At 36.5% G+C, this 20,298-nt stretch overlaps 3 protein-coding genes across 5 annotated transcripts; 1 reads left to right on the forward strand and 2 right to left on the reverse strand.

The window, feature by feature from the left end:
- Positions 1-885: 885 nt before the first annotated feature.
- On the reverse strand, positions 886-15,084 carry LOC100875761 (F-box only protein 33). Of its 2 annotated transcripts, none has more exons than XM_003706546.3 (6): positions 14,488-15,079; positions 14,143-14,237; positions 13,475-14,062; positions 13,132-13,392; positions 12,859-13,057; positions 886-12,751 (listed from the first exon to the last, which is right to left on the reverse strand). In XM_003706546.3, exons 1-6 carry the CDS (start codon positions 14,755-14,757, stop codon positions 12,620-12,622), a joined length of 1,545 nt encoding a protein of 514 aa, XP_003706594.1. In that variant the 5' UTR covers positions 14,758-15,079; the 3' UTR covers positions 886-12,619. The 2 variants fall into 2 exon arrangements, with proteins under 2 accessions (XP_003706594.1, XP_012148299.1); XM_012292909.2 differs by having other exon boundaries at positions 12,656-12,766; positions 14,488-15,084.
- Positions 15,085-15,738: 654 nt separating this feature from the next.
- LOC100875648 (uncharacterized) lies at positions 15,739-17,314 on the forward strand. The gene is made up of 3 exons (XM_003706545.3): positions 15,739-16,301; positions 16,466-16,581; positions 16,732-17,314. Exons 1-3 carry the CDS (start codon positions 16,020-16,022, stop codon positions 16,895-16,897), a joined length of 564 nt encoding a protein of 187 aa, XP_003706593.1. The 5' UTR covers positions 15,739-16,019; the 3' UTR covers positions 16,898-17,314.
- LOC100875535 (uncharacterized) lies at positions 17,254-19,812 on the reverse strand. Of its 2 annotated transcripts, XM_076530251.1 has the most exons (5): positions 19,029-19,812; positions 18,531-18,963; positions 18,142-18,465; positions 17,653-18,066; positions 17,254-17,567 (listed from the first exon to the last, which is right to left on the reverse strand). In XM_076530251.1, exons 2-5 carry the CDS (start codon positions 18,840-18,842, stop codon positions 17,352-17,354), a joined length of 1,266 nt encoding a protein of 421 aa, XP_076386366.1. In that variant the 5' UTR covers positions 18,843-18,963; positions 19,029-19,812; the 3' UTR covers positions 17,254-17,351. The 2 variants fall into 2 exon arrangements, with proteins under 2 accessions (XP_076386366.1, XP_003706592.3); XM_003706544.3 differs by having other exon boundaries at positions 18,531-19,812.
- Positions 19,813-20,298: the final 486 nt, after the last annotated feature.

Below are 20,298 nucleotides of genomic sequence, written 5' to 3' on the forward strand. Positions count from 1 at the left end.
CGAGTGCTTTCGTGCCGGGTCCTCTTTTGGTACTTGTTATTCCTATAATTACAATTTTTTATGGGGGGCCTAGTTTCCTCTAATTTAGTACTCTTAACATCCCATACTAAGCACCATATAATCTTTAGAAATGTTGACACACTGCAATGTATTTGGTAATTTGACAATATCTACGAATTAGCACGCATTCTATTGGGGTCAAGCGTACTCTGATCCCTAACTAGCTACGCCAATGATACTTGGCTCTCTTGATCTCGATACCGATACCGCTTTTTGAATACAGATGTATGTTTTAGATACAATGTACACCTCATTATAGACACGTCATTCGAGTCGAGATTAACATTCAGACTGATGGAAATGTTTCACACTGGCGGAGATAAGAAATAATCGGATTAACGATAAATAGAATATAAGATTAGAGATAACGTTTCGGAGCTAAATTTAGAATCTTTATTTTAGAATGCATGAATGATACGAGAGCGTTTGGTGGATAGTGTAACACATTGAGCGCGATACCAATATCGAGAGTGTCCCTGATGGCTAAAATAGAATTTCCCCTAAAATGTATCTGTTTATGCTACTTTTAATGCTTTCAAAGATTTCGGACAGAAATAAATCGTTTTGCATTAAACAAAGTTATAAATGAGATGGAACTGAACAGGGAATGCACGAACAGAATAAAAGTGATCTACAAAAGTTCAACGATTTTGCTTTCACTATACCCCCATTTTTAAATCGCGTACTTGTTCGAATGGAAAGATTGTTGAAACACAAAGATTAACTTACCTATATATTCCTTCGCTTATAGATTAAATGGATGTCCACAGGCGTAACTAAATTTCTTTTTCATAAATTGTGGGTATTAGAAGAGAAACAAGATAGTTATGCCATGCACGATTTATTTAATCGATCGATACATCTTTTAAAAATTGATTGATACTTGAGAAAAACATTTGATTTCTATCATCGAAGAAGTGGAGTAAAAATCATAGACCGGCGTACAATTCTACGGGATGTTGGATTGAAAGAATACTGATTTTTACGTGACAGTTTCAATAGGTTTATCGCGCCATGTTACAAATGCTCGAGACTCTATTGTCCACGTACGGGAAACAAGAAAAAGTGAAATAACGAAACGTACAATCGTGGACCATTAATATTAGCTGCGTTTACGATAATAGATTTCTATCGTTCGTGACGGACGATCTTTTACCTGTGTTGACCATAATTCCGATTGTGGAATCCCGTCCGCGTACCCCGACGAGCTAAGTCGTCTCTAAAAGTTCCTAGTCGGGCAAACGAACGCGAAAAAGTTTCGTGTCACGAACGATAGGAAAAATCCCTGGCCAGTAATAAGACAACAGGCGCAGTACACGAGAGAATTTTATAAATACACATAGTTCGCTGCAACAGGCTGCAAGCAGATTGGAAAATCGTACTGTTTTAAGGAACGTATCGTATTATCCGCGATATATCGCTTGTAGGTGTCGCACATGGGCAATCGAACCGAACAAAAATCGTCCGTTGTGTATCACCTATGAACGAACAAAAAATTATCCTCGTTACAAAGAAAAGAGATACATGATCGTGTTTATGTACGAAGGTGTAAGTACAGCTTCTAGTTTCCTGGTCGTTCCGGTTGCCCGCGTGTACCTGTGCACCTGGAGCGTAATTTCACTGAAATGGATGATCAACAGATAACGCGTTGAACGTACTTCACATTTACAGACGAAACATTGTTAGTACCTATATATATGTATATGTACATGCATACAGGATGTCGAGAAGTATTCGATAGATTCTTGCCTGTTAACGATTATAACATTTTACTCAAGGATGATGTGGGCGAAATTTATCAAACACTTTACCAGACATTCTGTATTATGTCGAGGATGTATTCGACCATTTCGTTGTCCAATCCTGACTACTTTGCATTAACCCTTTGAGTGTTCTTCACATGTTTATAAATGGATTTTAGGTATTACGCTCACATTTTCATTTAGCCAGGTTGTGCAAAATAGCTTTGTAATTTTGAGACATCAGAAATTTAAACTTCACGTCTGAACACGGATCTAAATAATGTAACATCTTACAGAAACAAGAACGAATCGATATCGTTCACCATTTCGGCAAAAAATTGTTGAAACTGCAAATGGAAGAACACAGATCCGTACCCATAATCCACTTAACAGTGTATCATTGAAAGGGCTAATTTCGATCGCGCGCGAAATAGAGAATGTTAGAAAATCAGGTACCACGTTGAATACCGACAAGTCGGTTTCGCGAACGTTCCTCAGCACGTTACATAGCCGGAATAATATCTCGCTATTAATTGCTTCGTATAAGCGTGCTCGTACATTGAACAGGAGAGACTTTCCCTGTTCCTAATATGTATACTCTTTGCAAGGTGTAACAACCGAGGCTCGATGTCGAAACGGTTCGAAGCTCGGCTCTGACGAACGGATCCGCGTGCAAATGGAGAAATTGGACCGCGAAAGGTCGAGGGCAGTAAACATCTTTTTTTTCTTCAACTTTTGCACGATACAGAGTATGAGGAATAGGACGATGCAACATGTTCGACTTGCGATTTCCTCTCTTCACGCGATTGCACAATGTATACGCACTTCCGGTAATCAATGACTCTATCGAACGAGTTCAACGAACTGTATCCGTCGATTTCTACCTTTTGACGGATCAGATTTTCTATTTAACACGGTTTTTCTCTCTCGCTGTCCATGATGCTCATCGTTCTTTCGGTGCCTTCAAAATTAACCTCTTCAAAGATACATTTTATTTTTTTCTTATTTGTTATCCTTTCAGAATTATTTTATTCTTTTTGTATTTCTTAAAGGATACATTTTATTTCTTTCTTATCTATTATTCTTTCAGAATTACTTTATTTTTTTGTATCTCTTCAAGGATACATCTTATTTTTTTCTAATTGTTATCCTTTCAGAATTACTTTATTTTTTTGTATCTCTTCAAGGATACATCTTATTTTTTTCTTATTTGTTATCCTTTCAGAATTACTTTATTTTTTTTGTATCTCTTCAAGGATACATCTTATTTTTTTCTTATTTGTTATCCTTTCAGAATTACTTTATTCTTTTTGCATTTCTTCAAGGATACATCTTATTTTTTTCTTATCTATTATCCTTTCAGAATTACTTCATCGAGATCGATTTATAAAATTTTGATGTCATGTATGAATCTTAAATAATCAAATATTCGTTAAATATAATTTTTTATAGAAACCATTATACACAACTTATTTTGTTAATGTGCTAACAATTAATTTATGAAAGGGTTAATGAAATACAGTTGTAGAATCGGTGAAAATGAAGGCACCGAAATACGCTGGAAATTTTACGAACTTTCATAGAACGATTCCTTGTGAAACTTACGTAACATTGAAAGTTGAACAATTTAACACGTTGATTGATACATTGAAGAATACGTGTCTACGACGCATATGCTGCAATAAAACTCATCGAGGATACGAACGTTGTGGCATGATTGATACTTAGAACATTTTTTTATAATTTTGTTTTTGTTTTCTAGGTCAACGTGTTAATCGTTAACGCATTGACTGCCACGGTACACGTGATATCAAGGATAGACATTTCTCTAAACTAGCGTTTCAATGTATTTTTAAGTATTTACCGAAGGCTTTTCTTAGAAAAAATGTCGAAGAATGAGATCGGAATTTGAGTTAGAATTTGAGGAGAAAAGAGTTAGAAATTTGTTACATTATCAGAAGGAAACTTACACTTGGGTGTACTTAATAAATCCGTATCAAAAGGAGCAAATGTTTGCAGTAAGATTATTTAACGAAACGTAATCTGTGGCAGCGTGATCCCACGTGACAATCAACGCGTTAAAATCGGAGATCTGTCAACAAGAAAGAATAATTTTAATACTGATATTTATTTCGTAGCGAAGAAAATTGTAAAGTGTAGGACGCCAAGAAACACCTGTTCACGCATCGAAGAACACGATGGAACTCCGGTTCGATACGTCTTACGAAATAATTAGCTCGTTACACGACGCATTTTTTCGCTTCTTTCCTTTAGATTTAACTGTTCAGATACTTTCAAGTATTTAAGTCGTTTCTATAATCGATTAACCGAATTAAACTTCAGACAGCGGGTCATCGATACCGCGGTCAAACTCAGACACTTGATTAAATTCATCTTTAATATTTCATTCTCTTTCGTATTCTAAATATTTCATTACACCTTTAAATATTATTTTTCCAATATATGAATATTTTCGCTTAAAAATTTCAATTGTTTAATTTAAATCGAAGCACCGTCTGGGCCAGTATTGACCCTGCCGCCGATGGTAAATTAATCCGAGGAACGACTTTAGAGGAACCGATAAAAACGTCCCTTCAACACGTTCGTTGTCGAACTCGAGTCGCGTGCCGCGAGGTTTTAACGCTATCGAGGCAGCACGCGATGTCGAGTGAGCGGCAGCGAGCGCGTTAAGCGTCGTTCACGCACGCACGCACACACATTCTCGTTCGTTAGTTTGTCATCGTCAAGTAAAATAACTTGGAAAGTAACGAGTAAATAGTATGAATAGATACGTAGGATATCGATTGGTTCTTTTTTTAAGACGAGATCTCGTTCTTTGTAACCCCCTTTTAAGCGTTCTTTCGTTTCTCGTTGAAATGTTCGCGCGAATCAAACCAGTTGACGTGCTTTTTCGAAAAATCAACGCGAGTAATTATTTTCTATTTAACGAACTCCCCGTTCGACTACTTTCGTTTTCTATACACATTTTCGAAGATATTAGGTTGCTGCTCAAGTTCCGTACAATTAGAAATCTAAACTTCATGAAAACCGGGTCACTTTCGACCCATTTCTACAAAAGATCTGGATACCACGCGATTAACAATATGATACAAAACGGTAAAACGTCTAAAAGACAAATAAAATCGATGTGATATATGTATAAATAAAAAATATATGTTTCATAAACATATTTATAAAATATATACAATTTCCTAACGCACTGCTTTCATCTCTATATTACATTTCGTTAAAATATTATATTGAAAACATGTACATACTAAAAGCGTATAAAACACGTAACGTATTATCGGGAAGATAAATTTAAAACGTATTTAATAAAAATTCTGTTATGGGTCAAAAGTGTCCTACATTATCGCATGGCGACAATATTCGTGTATGGCACCATCAAATTTTCGCTTTACATATATAATATGAATCGAATACAACTTGTAACTCATTTGATGTTCCGCCTAAAATATACTAAAAATTTTCGTAACATTCCTACAAACTCACGCAGCAACCTAATGTTTAGGCAACGTTCACAAAGTTACGCTCTTATCCTTTCGGTAGAAACCTCGAGTTGCACCAAACAGGTCGAAAACACGTCCTGTTTACGATTAAAACAGTGTGTGCATAACAGAGGCCACGTTTTGTTCATTAGTTGACGATAACGTCGCTTTTCCGTGTTTGCTTTACATAAACACGCTAGAGCAAGTTAAGATTTAACACTTTAATCCTTGCGTTAGTAACCAAAAGGTATTATCAACCTATTAACCGGTACGAGTTGACTTACTATTTGACTGATGTATACTTTCAGTGTTTTGTCGAGAGATCTTTACTTTCGATTGCATCGTCGGCTATTTGTATCTGTTACGGACAAGACGAGTTAATCTTTGTTACGAAAAGAAAATGACTTTTCTCTCGATCGAATAATCGGCCGGTCAACAGGTTAACTGGTGCGCAGTGCTTCTGCGCACCCTATTGCACTGTGTTGGATCAGCGGTGGGCAGATCATGTGGGTGCGTGCAGTGATGAGTCGAAGATTCACGGGTCTCGAATGTAAAAATTTTGGAATTCGAGAAATTTGAGAATATGGAAAGTTTGAAATTTGTGAAATTGACTCATCAAAGCACTTGCGCGTCCGTGCACCGCGCCCTCGCATGCACGTTTGTCCATCACCGAGTTAGATCACTGCACCGATCAAAGCGTTAACCGCGACAAATCGAGCGGACACGTGCGTTCACGCATCATGCCGTTGATGAAACGACGCGTCACCCTTAAAACGAGTCGTTAAAATGCAGGTCGACACGACAATTAGCAAAGATATAAACTAAACGCTATAGTTCGTAGTACGATAAAACTAAGACGTTCTTTTAAACGTGGAACACTGAGACACCGGTGTAAGCCTGCTTCGCGTGAACGAAACCCGATTGAGCACTGTTTTGCGTTGAAAAGTACGCAGTTCTGGTCAACGCGAAACGGTCTCTCTTTTTATTCCCCCGTTCTTTGAATCGGAACGTCGAGCATCGAGCTATTCTTATTATTGTAAAGATACGAAACGATGACTCGATACTCGACCGAAGAAAGAAAATAAAAGATCTTCGTCGGAGTTACGCGAGGTAGTAAAGCTCGAGATAACGTTTTACCCCATCGGCAAGGAATCTCCCGTGCATTCTCAGTATTTTTAGCGCGGTGGAACGACAGTCGTGATTCACTCGCGTAAGTGTTGTACCGCTGGCGTAACGCGTTTATAGTTTAGATCGATTCTCGGCGTCTCACGGGAAAAAACGAAGAAACTCAGTTCGAATCGAAAACAAATCGGCGACTGTTGTTTTCGCGTCGTTTGAGCGGCCGTTTTCTTTTTTATCAACATGATTCAGTTCGATAATCTTGATTTGAACGAATACACACAGGATCGTGATTTGAAAATCTTGAGATCTCTGTCTGCATTGCATGCATACACACGTGCGCTCGTCTCTAGAGCTAGGACTTTTACGTTCCGTTAAACCCATGCTAATAAACGAGAATACAACGCTACTAGAAGACGTTCATCGTTTTTCTTTTGGGCCCGGTCACGTTGTTTTTCTCTTAAATTCTCTCTTAACATCGAAAATCTTATTTTCCCCCTCTGTTCGTAATGGAAGAAATTACACGACGGATTTAGTCCCGTCTTATCTCGCGATTCGACCACGATAAAAAATAGCTTGCTCGCGTTTGCTATCTCAGCCCTTAATAAACTTATATACATATCTAAACGCGGTTTTGGTAATATCTTTATTAATATTGTTTTACGGTATCGATCGAGGAGTGCGCGATTCTCGGAATATCGATTTTTATGTATCAGACGAACCTCGAAACGTAGTCGATACACACTCACACGGCGGTAGTATAGTAATCGAAAACGTGTTAAGGTCAGTTTATATTGTCCATTCAGACACGTAACAATTCCGTTCAGACACAGATTGTTGTACGTAAAGGGGGGAGTGGTTCGTTAAAAACCATTGGCGTAACTGGAATCTTTGTCTGTCTAGTTTTGATTGTACATCGTTGAATGCCTATTCGAAACTGAATGTATTCTGACAGAAGCGTTCAATGTCTGACCGACTAACGTAAACTAGCCTTTAACACAAAAATTACCCGCGTTTCACGTTGGATCGAGCCTACAGCTTTCCGTTCACGATTATCTTTTCGCGACGCTATATTTCTTGGCATTCTCGTAAAAAAAAGGTTAAATCTCCTTAATATTCCCTCAACGCGGAACCATCGTTTTCAATTCGCGTTTATTTACCGCCACACGTCTAACACGCCTGCCCCTTTCGATTGGAATGAATTATACACGCGTACTTGTAAATTAATATTTGTATAGATATAAGATATAGATAGATATATGTATATGCATATATAAAAAAAAAGAAACGTTGCTGGTGCAGTGTCTGAAAAGCGTTTTTTTTAACAATCCCATAAACAGAACGAATCAACGAACGAACTTGTTTTGTACGTAACATCGAACCGAATGCTCTGTTCGTGTGAAATATGCGTTTTATTCGTAATTGCCGGGTTCGTTCTATCGATCACTTAAAACCCATGTAAAATATCTTGTTTCTTTTTTTTTTCTTTAGGAACTTATAATACTATACTGGTGGCGTACGACGTCCTGACTTATCCTGAGATCACGTGGGCACGATAAAGGCGAGTCACGTGGCCTATTGTAACGCACGATTTACGCAACTTCGAACAAGGATCGATCGAATTCCTTTGAATCACCTCTTTCGCGTATACTGTATTCGTTCTTTTGTCCTAACACGACAGAGACAACTCCTTGTTCGAAGTTTTTCAAGGTATATTAAATTAATTCTATCATGGCGCTACGTAACGACGGTAAGATTACGCGCGTAACCTTCAGTTCTCGCAGTTTCGAGTGGAATGTCAGATTTATTTAAATAGCGTTCGAGTTTAACCTTTTCGCTACGGCCGCCTCTGCTCGAAAACCGTTTTAACTCCGATCGTATATAAAATCATATTTTTAATAAAATTCATTTGCAACCAGAAATGTTTTTGGCGTATCAATAACTTATCAACGGTAGCCCTTTTACTGTAATTGCTCGTGGCAACGAAAGGGTCGTAGCAGCGAAAGGGTTAAGAATCTAATCGTCCGAAAGAACACGTACTTTAACAAAGCGTTGGAATAAAGAAAGATTTTCTTCGTTCGGATCCGTTGTTAGAAAAGCGTTTATCGAAACCCACACGATTACTTGAACAAGGATGGTCAAGACGATTGGTACCCACTGCATTAGTTAGACCGGGCTATCTCGTCGAAAGACAGTCACCATCTGTCGATTAGTCATATACACACGACGAACATTTTTCGCGCAATAGATCTTCTAAAAGCATTTCTAAACATCTTCTTTTTTCGTTAGGAATTGCAATGTCTCGCGTATCGTTTTCCTAATACACGCAGGATTCCGTCTTCCCCCTATATTTCTCTCTTTCGCTCTTCGTTTTGTTAGATTCTTCTTTCCCCCCCTTTAAAACGCACGCTTGATCTCTGTCTCTCTATCGCCACCTTTTTCCCGAGCACCCTTTCTAAGGTTTTATATTTTTTTTTATCACAGATGTTTTCTTCTCGATTTATCGTCGCCCCTTATTATTTACCTATAGCCCACTCGATATAACAAAAGCAGGGACACACGTCGCTTTATTTCCTTGCTATTTCTCCCGCCACTTGGTGCTACTTATTATCTCTCTCTTGCTCAACGACTTTGCCTATACGTATGTTATTTTGTTTTCTCGCTAAGCCGACACGATATTACACGATCACAGATCTCACGTCTTGTGCCATTTGTTTTAACGCGCAAGAATACACACGAGTCACAACTAAGGCCTGCCTTAGTACAAAAATATACATTCGCTTCTTAAAAAATAGATCTTAGCATTCTGTACTGGCTAGCGTTCGTTTGATATTATACAGTATTTTGATTCTTGGCAGGCTGCTTAAAGGTTAGTACATATTTTATCGGCTACGAGAACCACCCGGTCGAGTGAGCTTTTTTTCACGGGGCGTTTGTCCGATCTAAACACTAGCTGACGCACCATCCCTTCGTTTTTTTTTTAACGACGCCGCATATTCATAAATTCGGTGTGTTCGCGTGGCTCAAATCATCAGGGGCGAATCGACGAGAGCCGCGAGCTAAGACGGAAAGCTAAATCGTACGTGCAGTTAAAGGAAACCGTTATACGAGCAACGATCTTGGAGACAACCATTATACATTATTTTACGAGTACACGAGTGTGCAAAGTAGGCTATCTCTGACTAAAAGTAAGCGCAGAAGGGGACCTAGTAATTTATAAGTTTTCAAATTTGGCAATCTATCAATTTTCTAACTGAGAAATTTGGAATTCGCGAGCTACACCATTGATAGCAAGACGCTGTGTTCTAGTCCCGTTCGAGGCCATATAGCGAGACTGCGTTATAGATATCTCGAATGCGATACCCTTTTTCCTGCACTTTCCGCTAATCGAAAGAAGCCTAATCTGCACGCGATCGTACACGCAACATCGATGTGATTAATTTCGTTTCGATGATTCGCGAACGATGCTTTCCGTTTAGTCGGGATCGTCCTCTGTTGCTTTATGAATATGAGGTCGGACGTTGGCAACACGTGCAGCTCACCTAACTGGTGTAATACCTTTCCCGGCAGGTTCAGTCTTATGCTTGGTTTGTCGCAACGCGTTTATATCGATATTAATGTGTAATTGGGTTGTGCCCGTTTGGTTAAGCAGCTGCACGAATGCCATTCTTCTTTCTAAAGACTTTGTACACGGTGAATTCGCAGAGATGGTACTACGTATCGTTTGATACTTTTTTTCTTACTTTTTTTAAGTTTTGTTTCTGCTTCTATTACTCATTTGGATATCATCGTTCTTATATCCGAACGCGTATCATCATCTTTCGTTAATTCCGTTCTCTCTCATACGTTATCATTTCGCAACGTCACATTATGTTCTTTCACTCTCTCTCTCTCGCTCGCTCGCTCGCGCTCTCTCTCTCGCTCTCTCTTTAGACTCATACGCCGGGCACCGTGCCCGCGAGTATACTGTTTATGCGGGACTTCGTTCGATTACAAAAAAAACACGAGCAAAATTAAAAAAGAAGAAGAAGAAATAAAATCTAACCCGTTCGCGCAACATTTAATAGTTGACAAACAAGTTTGCGAGCTTCTAAATAACGAATCGTCGGTTCCGTTTTCATCGCGAATTTGTTGACGTAAAAAAAGAGAAATACACGCGCACGGAATACGAAATGAAAGGGCACGAGAGCATACCTTAATCGTCGGGCATTTTTTGGCGAGTGACACAGCCAGGTGTTCCAGCGAGTCGCCGAAAAATGTCCGTTAAGGTGTCTACGATTATTTTCTTATGGTGGCTGTCGCGTATCAGATTTTTTTCGGTAAATTTATTCTTACCGCGACTCAGGTACATGTTAAGGCCCGTTCATCTTGTATAACAGCTTAAATCGTTTAAAGAAATAGTTTTCTCGTTATCTTGTGCCTAGCCCTTTACTCGAACCTCTCTTTTCACCCTTCTTTAAATAAACACGGCTAGATATTATTTCGCTCTTCATTTTTCTTTCTTTTCTTTCTTTAAATTCGGGCGCAACTCCGCGATTTTTGCGCGTGTCCAATAATTTTAAACGCATGAATGTATGTACAGAACCACATATAAAAAACAATGGTATATACGTGACTACAAGTACGATACGTGACGATGTAATAATAATTATACAAGGGCTCGAAAAAAAGTAAATAACCTCTCGGAATAACAAACTGTATACACGGTTGTTCTTTTGGTATTTTTTCTTTGTGTTGTGACGGATCACCTTATTTTTTTTTTTCAAACGTTCAAAATCGTCATTAATCGCACGACAGAAATAGATGCATGTGGCATCCGAATATTTAACATTTAAAGTTCGACAGATAATACAGATATACATACATTATACACATACACGATTAGCAGCTAAATTCATCTGATTTTTCTTTTATAGATAACTATAATTGTGTTCGTTTTCAGCGGTCGCTAAGAGCACGGTGAAGAGACGGTACTTCTTTCTGGAAGTTATACAGGTTTTTTAACGGGTCATTCAATGATATCATTTTTCCCTCTATTACGATCTACATATTCTGTATGTTTTAACTTTGTTTCATGTACCACCAGATCAACCGCACTCTTCTCGGCACACATTCATTTAACATTTGTACAAGAGCGTCCGATTGGTTTTGGTATTAAAAATAACCTCGGATCGCTGTTCGACTTCTTATTGCAGTGCATCTTTGTATATCTGCTGCACAAACTCTTTCGCGAAGTCTACCATTTTAGTTACTCTTTCTTACACTGCATGCTCTTGGCGCTCGCTTGATCTAAATTTTCCATAGCATTGGAAAAATATTTGTTAACATGATTTTTTTTTTTACTTACATACGTTTGGAATTTCGTTACGCTTGCCAGTGGATGATGGTGCGAGATCGATCCTTTCTCTTCGTGTTTTCTATTAGTCTCGTTCTTCCTTTTCTTTGCTTGGTACGATGATCACCTCTTATTGGTAGCGTACTGCCTTCGTGTATTTGAATTTCACTTTCTCCGTGACATCACAAGTATGCCACGGACACACTAAAGGTCTGTTTGCTAAGACCTTGAACGTCCAATAATGCTCCATTTTTTTATATCTATTAAACCCCGTTACATTCGTATATATTTTTCTTTCCTAATATTCGTCGGCGAGAGGAACGATCATTGCAAGTATATTGCTCTTGTTCTGATTTTGAGACCACCACTGTTAGCAATGAAACGTGATTCCATTATCGAAGGTTTCTCGTTAAAGAAACCGACGCAAATCACTTCATTCTCCATTCTGATAAACAAAGACAGGGATTGATTCATACTTAATTTAGATACCCCGTTGTATCAATTCAAGAAAGACATAGTTAACTATGGCTTATCACGCTCTCATAAGAACTGATAAAATCATTGTAAAGGACAACTTGTGTGCGTTTTTATGCTCGCTGTTTACGATCGGAGCTGTGTTTCTTACCTGACAGGCAATATTGTATCCGTTAGTTTTACTGACTTTGAACTACGAACTTATACGCATTCGCTGTTCAACGTTCCATTCGTAGTTCCCATAAAAACAAACATTATAGAAAAATAAAAGATTTAACTTTTATAACTTTACTTCTGAGAATGTAGCTCGCCCAGAAATTGTTGGTGATGTCAGTGTACGATGTTTGGGAGTAATTTTTTTCCATTTCACGCGTTGAAAATTACTTTTGGTCACAAAGGACCAATGGCATGATAACTTCTCTACTATCGCCTCCAAAAGGATCATTCACGACTGCAGGTAAATCTGCATCGCTTAACAGTTTCCACCGAGGTCCCATTATTTCTTCTATTTCCTATATAATTAAACACTAATAAATGGAATGTAAGATAACTAAGGTTCTCATCGACGATTCGGTCAATCTTAAAAGTTCGTGATTATCGATGAGATATAAAAACTTACTTGTGTAATGGTTTCACCCATATGCCAAGATTCGCTATCAGATACGATGTATCTTTGTGCAAACATTAACGATTTAAGGGAGGATCCTCGTAGACGTGCAATAGCTAGTAAGTTTTCTTGATAATATTTATGGCCTATGAATACAATTTCCACAAGTTTGGTACACTTCCATGCAACTAATACTAACGGATCAGGGGGGCTGTAGCAAAGTATTAAATATATTTAGTAATGGAAAAGCTAGTAGAAAGGAACATAATACGAAATGTGGTTTACCTATCTCGTTCATTTTGTTCATTCAAAGGTGCCAATTCATTTGATGGGTCTTGTCTATGATCCATAGAATCAATCCATGTCAAAGACTTTAAAGTAAGCGAGTACCAGCTAGACAGTCGATGTAATGCTCTGATATTAATGTTTTCACAAAATAAAACTTTTAAGTGTGTAAGAGGCATGGAAGGTCGGAGTATATCAGTATCTAACATTACAATGCCATTGTAAGAGTGTATAAGGTTTAATCGCAGCTCACATTTTGGGCTAAAATTAAAGAAATCCAGTGAGCTATCATCATTCAACCTGTTCTATTAAAATAATTATAGATATAATGACAGATACTTACTTTTTTTGAATAAAATTTTGCCAAGCACTGTCTGTTGTTCCTAAATAATTGTCATTCCAACCATGTACATGAATTACGAGTCTTTCCATGATGCCATTGTCTAATGCTTGCAGCAAATAATCACTTACAAACTCATAATCTAGTGTTAAAATAGATAATCTGATAAAGGAATTAAAAACAAATTCATAATCGAATTGCTCAAAGTCAAAATCATCAGGATCATCTCTAACGGATGCTAAACTAAGAGTTGTCAAGTGTTTAGCATGGTGTAGACGAAGAGGTTCCAAAAGTATACCAGCAGATGCTGTTAATTCTTCTATGCATCCTAAACTTAAAGCTTCTAAATGATTAGATGTTTCAATAATTTTCACAAGAGATTTTATCAGTGGAGTGGTGTATCCTTGACTGTCTTCATCATCATCATCATATTCAAAACAGCTACTGCTGGACTCCAAAAACAATTTACGTAGTTGCCTGTTACAACTCAGTTTCTTTAAAAGAGCTAATGTTTCCTCCACAGAATGATTTGGGGTATCACAGCGAATTGTAACTTCACGCACACTAAGTCCAAAACTTTCTCCTAAAACTCTGCAAAAAAAATATTCCAAATAGAAACAATGATTCAACACTTTTATTAATATAAAAAACAGTAGAATAATTTTACATACCGGGACCATGATATACTGTCTTCGTCTTTCAGAGCAAACGTAATTTTTTTCCAAAAACGGGGATGAAACAAAGAATACCTCCAATTTCTACAAACCTGTACAAAATAATTTAGACAAATTAGTTTCAACATCTATTTCTAGCATGACAGTTATGAAAACAGGTATACAAGAAATGCCAAACAATAAATAAGTAATATTGCAAGATAAAGATCAAACATGATAATTGTTTAAACCGTGTAATAAATAGAATGCGAAAGAAAAACGAGATTCGACGTAGAAGTTTGATTACCTACAGTGTCAGATCAGAATTTAAACGGCCTTGAGGAGAAAAAAATTCAAGAATACCTGGGAGGCTCTTAACCGGCAGTTGTGTGGTAAATATGAGAATATTTCCTGCAGGATAACGCTTGGCAGGTTATCCCAGCACGGATTATTGTCTTCTTGCGCCATTTCTGTCGTACGATTTGCACCTTTGTAGGACGAACAGCTGTTTGCCTTCAGTGAAGACAGCTGCCCCTCGCACTTTCTTGACGTTGCCTTCTCTGTCGCGTCACTCTCTACCGAATTTTTTAACTGTTCCAAATATACAACACCCCCATTTTCAGCGCGTATCATATTTAACCAGTTGTTGGTGACCTATATCCTGGATTTTCTTTGCAAATCCTTCGGACTCGGTCACCCGTTTGTTCGCGGCGAGCCTCCTCCACGAATGAAAATAAGAGCTTGACGTGTATTGCGCTCTTACCCGTAACTTCCAACCGCTTTAACTGTCGTTCGGGTATGTATGCTTGTACGCATGATACGCGTCAAATTCTCTTTTCTCATTGGTTAATCTTCTACGCATGTTAACTGTGTATGGCTCGTTATTTTTTGACAACATACGCGATATTACTCGCGCAGTGCGAGATCATACTCGACACTCGACGAGATATTTGTTCATCATGCGCACCTTAATGCTGATTGGATTGAGTACACGTCGTAACCAAGAACAAACGCATGTGCGTTTGTGGTTTTCGTTATGCTAGACATGTATATCCAGTGATCTTTTGCTATATAATCCTTGCTCTACATCACCTCTTCTTCTCATTCATATAATTTTGCCCACCGTGTATATGGCCGACGGAATTAAAAGCGTATGATAGTGGGGCAGGTCTAACTGGCGAGAGTCTACTGAAGTTAGCCACATTGCGCCATTTAAGTACGATCTTTCATGATCGGAGTAATATTCTGCGTAACAAATTGTTTGTATTTAAACACAAAACAAACTATGTACATTTTTATATTAATTATACAAAAACATAATATTCATACGAACTGAATAAATATAAATAACTTAATCAAAGTTTGCTATTACTTTATGATCGCTTTGGAATTTGATCATTTTTATTACAATAATAATCTTATATAGATTATCAAACAAGTACGGCCTTATTATATATAAATTAAAAATAATTAAAATATCGGATGTTCCTTTAAAAATTTAAAATGAATTTGATATGAAAGATGCATTTTTACTTTGTACGAATCTCTTCTTAACTTGATGATACTTGAAAATCATTTAGTCGTTAAAATTGTAGTCGTTTTAAGTATTGGACGATTTATTTCAAGTGGAACACGAAATATATTTAAACGAATATGTATAAGCGGGTTTGTTGATATTTTACGATCTATATTTAACCATTCCGCGTAAATCGCCTCGATTGTGTGTTGTGTGTTCAGTGTGTTATGTGAATGTACCGCGAAACATCAGTGAAGTCAAAATGTGTTGAGATGGTAGTCATCTACGCCGGGTCAACACGTCGCCCGCGATGAAACGTCAACGTATAGTGCTACGTTATTTTCCTTCTTAGAATTTATTTTACAAATGACACGGGACAATGATGCGCTCGAAGATCCAGATAATAAAATACTTAATATTTCTGTTGATCTTGGTACTAATACAGAGCGCGGTATGCAATGGAAACTTTAGGATAAATAGGAATGTACCTGAACAGATTAATGGAATCGCAAAAAAAGATAACGCACATAATGCATCGGACGGACAAAAAATTCAGCAACAACATGCGACAACGATTCCCGAGGATAATAAAACGGTAGACGATACATCTTTGAAACCAGATATTAATAAGACAACACAGGTTACAGGATTGCAAAACGAGGTTAGTTGGTAAAACGATGCAGATTAATTTTCAGTTTCTACCATCTCTTCCTTGAACTTCAGAATATTATATTCGAAATATGTCTTACTCTATATAATTGAGAGTATGCGAGAAATAAATCTCGTTAACTTTATTAAGTTACTAATAATGTTATTTTGCAATAGCATGTGGGTGAAGGACATTCAATTTCTTTAAATGTTGGAGCTCTGAAGCGTGGTTTTTACGTGTTTGTGGGGCTAAGTGTTCTTGTCATGGCCTATATCGTGTTCCGTAGCTTTAGGTATGTAACGCTTATGTAAATAAAAACTTGCTTTATTTTGTTAAATTTTGAATGCTTCGAACATTTCTAAGAAACATAAATAAGAAATTATCATAATCAATTTATGTGAAATATTAACTAGAAATTACTTTTTACCATATTGTTTTACAGACTAAGTAAAACGCGTGCCCAGATGGTCAGAAAGTATGGTGTGCTTACACATAGACAAGATGTTGAAATGCGACCATTACCATTAAGTGAGGAAGATGATGAGGACACTACTGTTTTTGATGCCAGTAATGTTCTGACAAATAATGTTCAGCATCAAAATTTATAAGATAAATTTTTGTTTAGACAAGAAGCTTACTACAGAATTTACAAAATCAAAGTTTAGTCAGTCAACAGACTTGACTAATACATTTTTTGTTTAATTTTTCACATGAAACTTGCTTGTTTGCATTTATCAAATTCCAATATCAAGTATGATGATTCAAAGATGCACTTATCTTTATAAATGATGCTTTTGAAGAGATGTTTTTACGACACTTCTCTAGTTTCTTGATATAAGTGAGTAATGAAGAAGAAACTTAAATACCCATTGCTTATAAATGAATAAATGATGAGTATCTATATCTACTCTTATACAGACTATATTTTAAGTAAACTGTGTTGTTATAATTGAAATTATACAAATACAGATTGTCTCTATTTTATTTAATGCTACATGTTTAATAAATATTATCTATAAAATATATTTCTCTGTCTTTTATCAAATATATATTTATAAAACGTTATAAAAATCCTTTTTCGACTGCATGAACAATAATGTTAGCCAATCTGACTCTTCCACTTTTTGACTTGATATTTGACAGTGTCCATACATCAGCAATGTCTACTACAGTATCGTCCTTTATAATATCTAAATCAAATGATTCAGATTCATCTAACAAACTCATTGGAATTATCTCCAATGCAAATATCAAACCAAATACGAAGTACTCTTTTACCTACAATTATTTAATTTCGTTAATATTATTAATACCGTGAAAAAATTAACATTACATATAATTGGAAAAGTGAATGTAATTTTACCTCCTTCATAAATGTACTCCATGGATATATGTTTTCAGGATTTGATCCAAGGAATTTTATACCATCACAGAGTTCATCATAATAAAATTTTAATATTTTATCAAATTGTGTGTCCCAAACAGATTTATCAGTGCAGGCATAAATAAAAGTTGACAAATCTAGGACTGGGCTGCCAGATCTTGCCAACTGGAAATCAAGCATTAGAGCTTCATTTTTATATGATTGCATAGTCATAAAGTTTGGAACCCAGCAATCACCTTGATTTACTACGGATGTTGCATCATACTTATGATTACACAATTCAGCAGCTTTTTTAAATAAATCACCAAGTTTATAGGAATTAAATACTTTTTCTGCTTCACTACCAGGATATTCCATAGCTAAAGCATTCTTAGCAATATTTATTAAAGTTTCCTGCAAAGTAACATTTCAGTTATACTATAGCATACTATAATATCTTGTAACTGATAGTAATAATTGTAACATTACATGGAATCTTTTGTACCAATTCCAATAATTCATACTGAAGTAAGTTTCATCCAAGTTTTCTATAACTTTTGTATATTCTTCTTTTCTTTGATCTTTATATGCAAAACAAGTTGCATGTAATTTTGCAAAAGTTTTCAAAATCATCTTACATTGATCTTCATTTAAAGAGTTCTGTCTCTCTATAGGTTTATATCCTAAAACTGTAACATCTTCCATTGCTATGAAATCATTTTCACCATCCATAACAGAAGCAAAGTGGCGTGGCATATAAGATATCTGACTTAGAGAAACATCTTTCACAAAGTCATTCAACTTAGGAAGTACCTAAATAAGAATACCATGTTAAATGCTAGGTGAATTTTAGAAAATAATATTAAAATAGTACTTACTTGTGTATAAAATATAATCTCATTACGGAAAAAATCTGTACTTCTATATGTCTTTCTTCTACCTATATTGTTTGGTAAAGATTTTACTACTATTCTAAGTTGTACTTCTTTACCATCAACAGTTCCATTAATTTTAATTCTATAGACAGTTGATAGATAATTGTCACCTTTAGCATTTGCTTCACCAAAATCCCAACTCAACACATTTACTTCTTTCCCATCTTGTGCAGTACGTAGTATACCTTTCAAAGTTTCTTCTGTGAAATGACTACTTACATCATTTAATTTTGTATAATCTTTATTCTCTGACATAGTGCCTTAAGTAACGAAAAAAATTAATACTGTCAATATTATTTTACTCTAGTGTAAAGAACCTTTGCGGGTGGCGAATGTTGTATAACTCTTAATATACTATGATTAAATCTGCCACATGCTGTAATGACATCAAGTAGTTTATCAGTTTATCAGATTATTATCAATGTGTTGTCGACACGTTACCGTATTTTTGATCGTATTGTGGCGCAATTAATGTTACAAATCGTAAAATATATTTCTATCTCGACAACACATGGACAGAACGGGTATTGAATCCCGTTATATCTCTCCGCACGTAAGCTAAATTGCTGGTATTTCGATTGGTAAGACTGAAATCTTCTACCGCGATTGTACTGAACGCCCCTTATAAATTTACTACAACATTTTTTATTTATAATGTTTAAAACATGTTTGCTTATTCTATATTTATAGATAATTGTAACTAATTACAATATCCCACAAAATTGTATAAGTTAATAGATTATATTGTTTTGAATAATTTATGTACGATATTATTGAAGAGAGAATAAAATAATATTTGCTTTTGTTTCTATAATATGTACTCGTATATTTTATTCTATTTTCGCAATACAGTACTGCTTACAGCTCATCGATATCGAGAGAATACATGTGCTTTCCTATGTAAGAGCGTTCGAAACTTTTAAGATTTTTGTATTTACAAATTTAAATATTTCATTCACTAATCAATAAAGAAGTAAATATTTGAATCTTTAATCCTAAAAATTCTTCAATTTTTGAGATCATCCGATTGTACCCTTAATTTTCCAGTACTTGACATTGAGCTACATTTCTAAGTAGAACCCGACCCCGCAAATGTTCGCGTCGGCCCTGTGCGCTTATGGTTCAAGTTCTTTTCTTCCTCAATCATATCAATAAATAAAATTACATCTTCTAACAATAATTCCATTATTCAAAGTGTGTAACATTCTAAAAGCCTGCGTTACGTTTCACCTTACTTTTGCATCGAATCACAATAAAAACCGTGCTTAAAAAATTGCTCATATATCTATATCATTCAAGAGGGAGTAATCACGCATGCGTGAAAGGAGCTTACGGGACGGACGTAGAGGACGTATGCGAGCAGTTTGTCGTAGAGCGAAAAAGAGGGAACGACAATCGAGAAAGTAAGAGCGATCTCCGCGCAGAAAATTAAGCAGAAGACAGTGGCAGCCATTTTTCCCTGACACTGCCGTTTCTGCGGCTCCGTGGTGCTAATTGTCATTAGTTCTCAAACGATCGTAAAGCAGTAAGAAAGGTACGGTGGCAGACAGGATTGCGGTGTTGTTGTGCGCACCGAGATAAAAAAGAAACGGTGCTAGATAACGATAAGGGAATACAAGAGACGTCAATGGTACGGCGTGGCTCGAAGTGACGAAGTGCGTGTGTAAACGATCCGCACAGAAAGTAGTGGGGCTCGATCATAGTTGGCTGA

The sequence above is a fragment of the Megachile rotundata genome, chromosome 3 (assembly GCF_050947335.1).
Source record: "Megachile rotundata isolate GNS110a chromosome 3, iyMegRotu1, whole genome shotgun sequence".
In the NCBI taxonomy this organism is placed as follows: domain Eukaryota; kingdom Metazoa; phylum Arthropoda; class Insecta; order Hymenoptera; family Megachilidae; genus Megachile; species Megachile rotundata.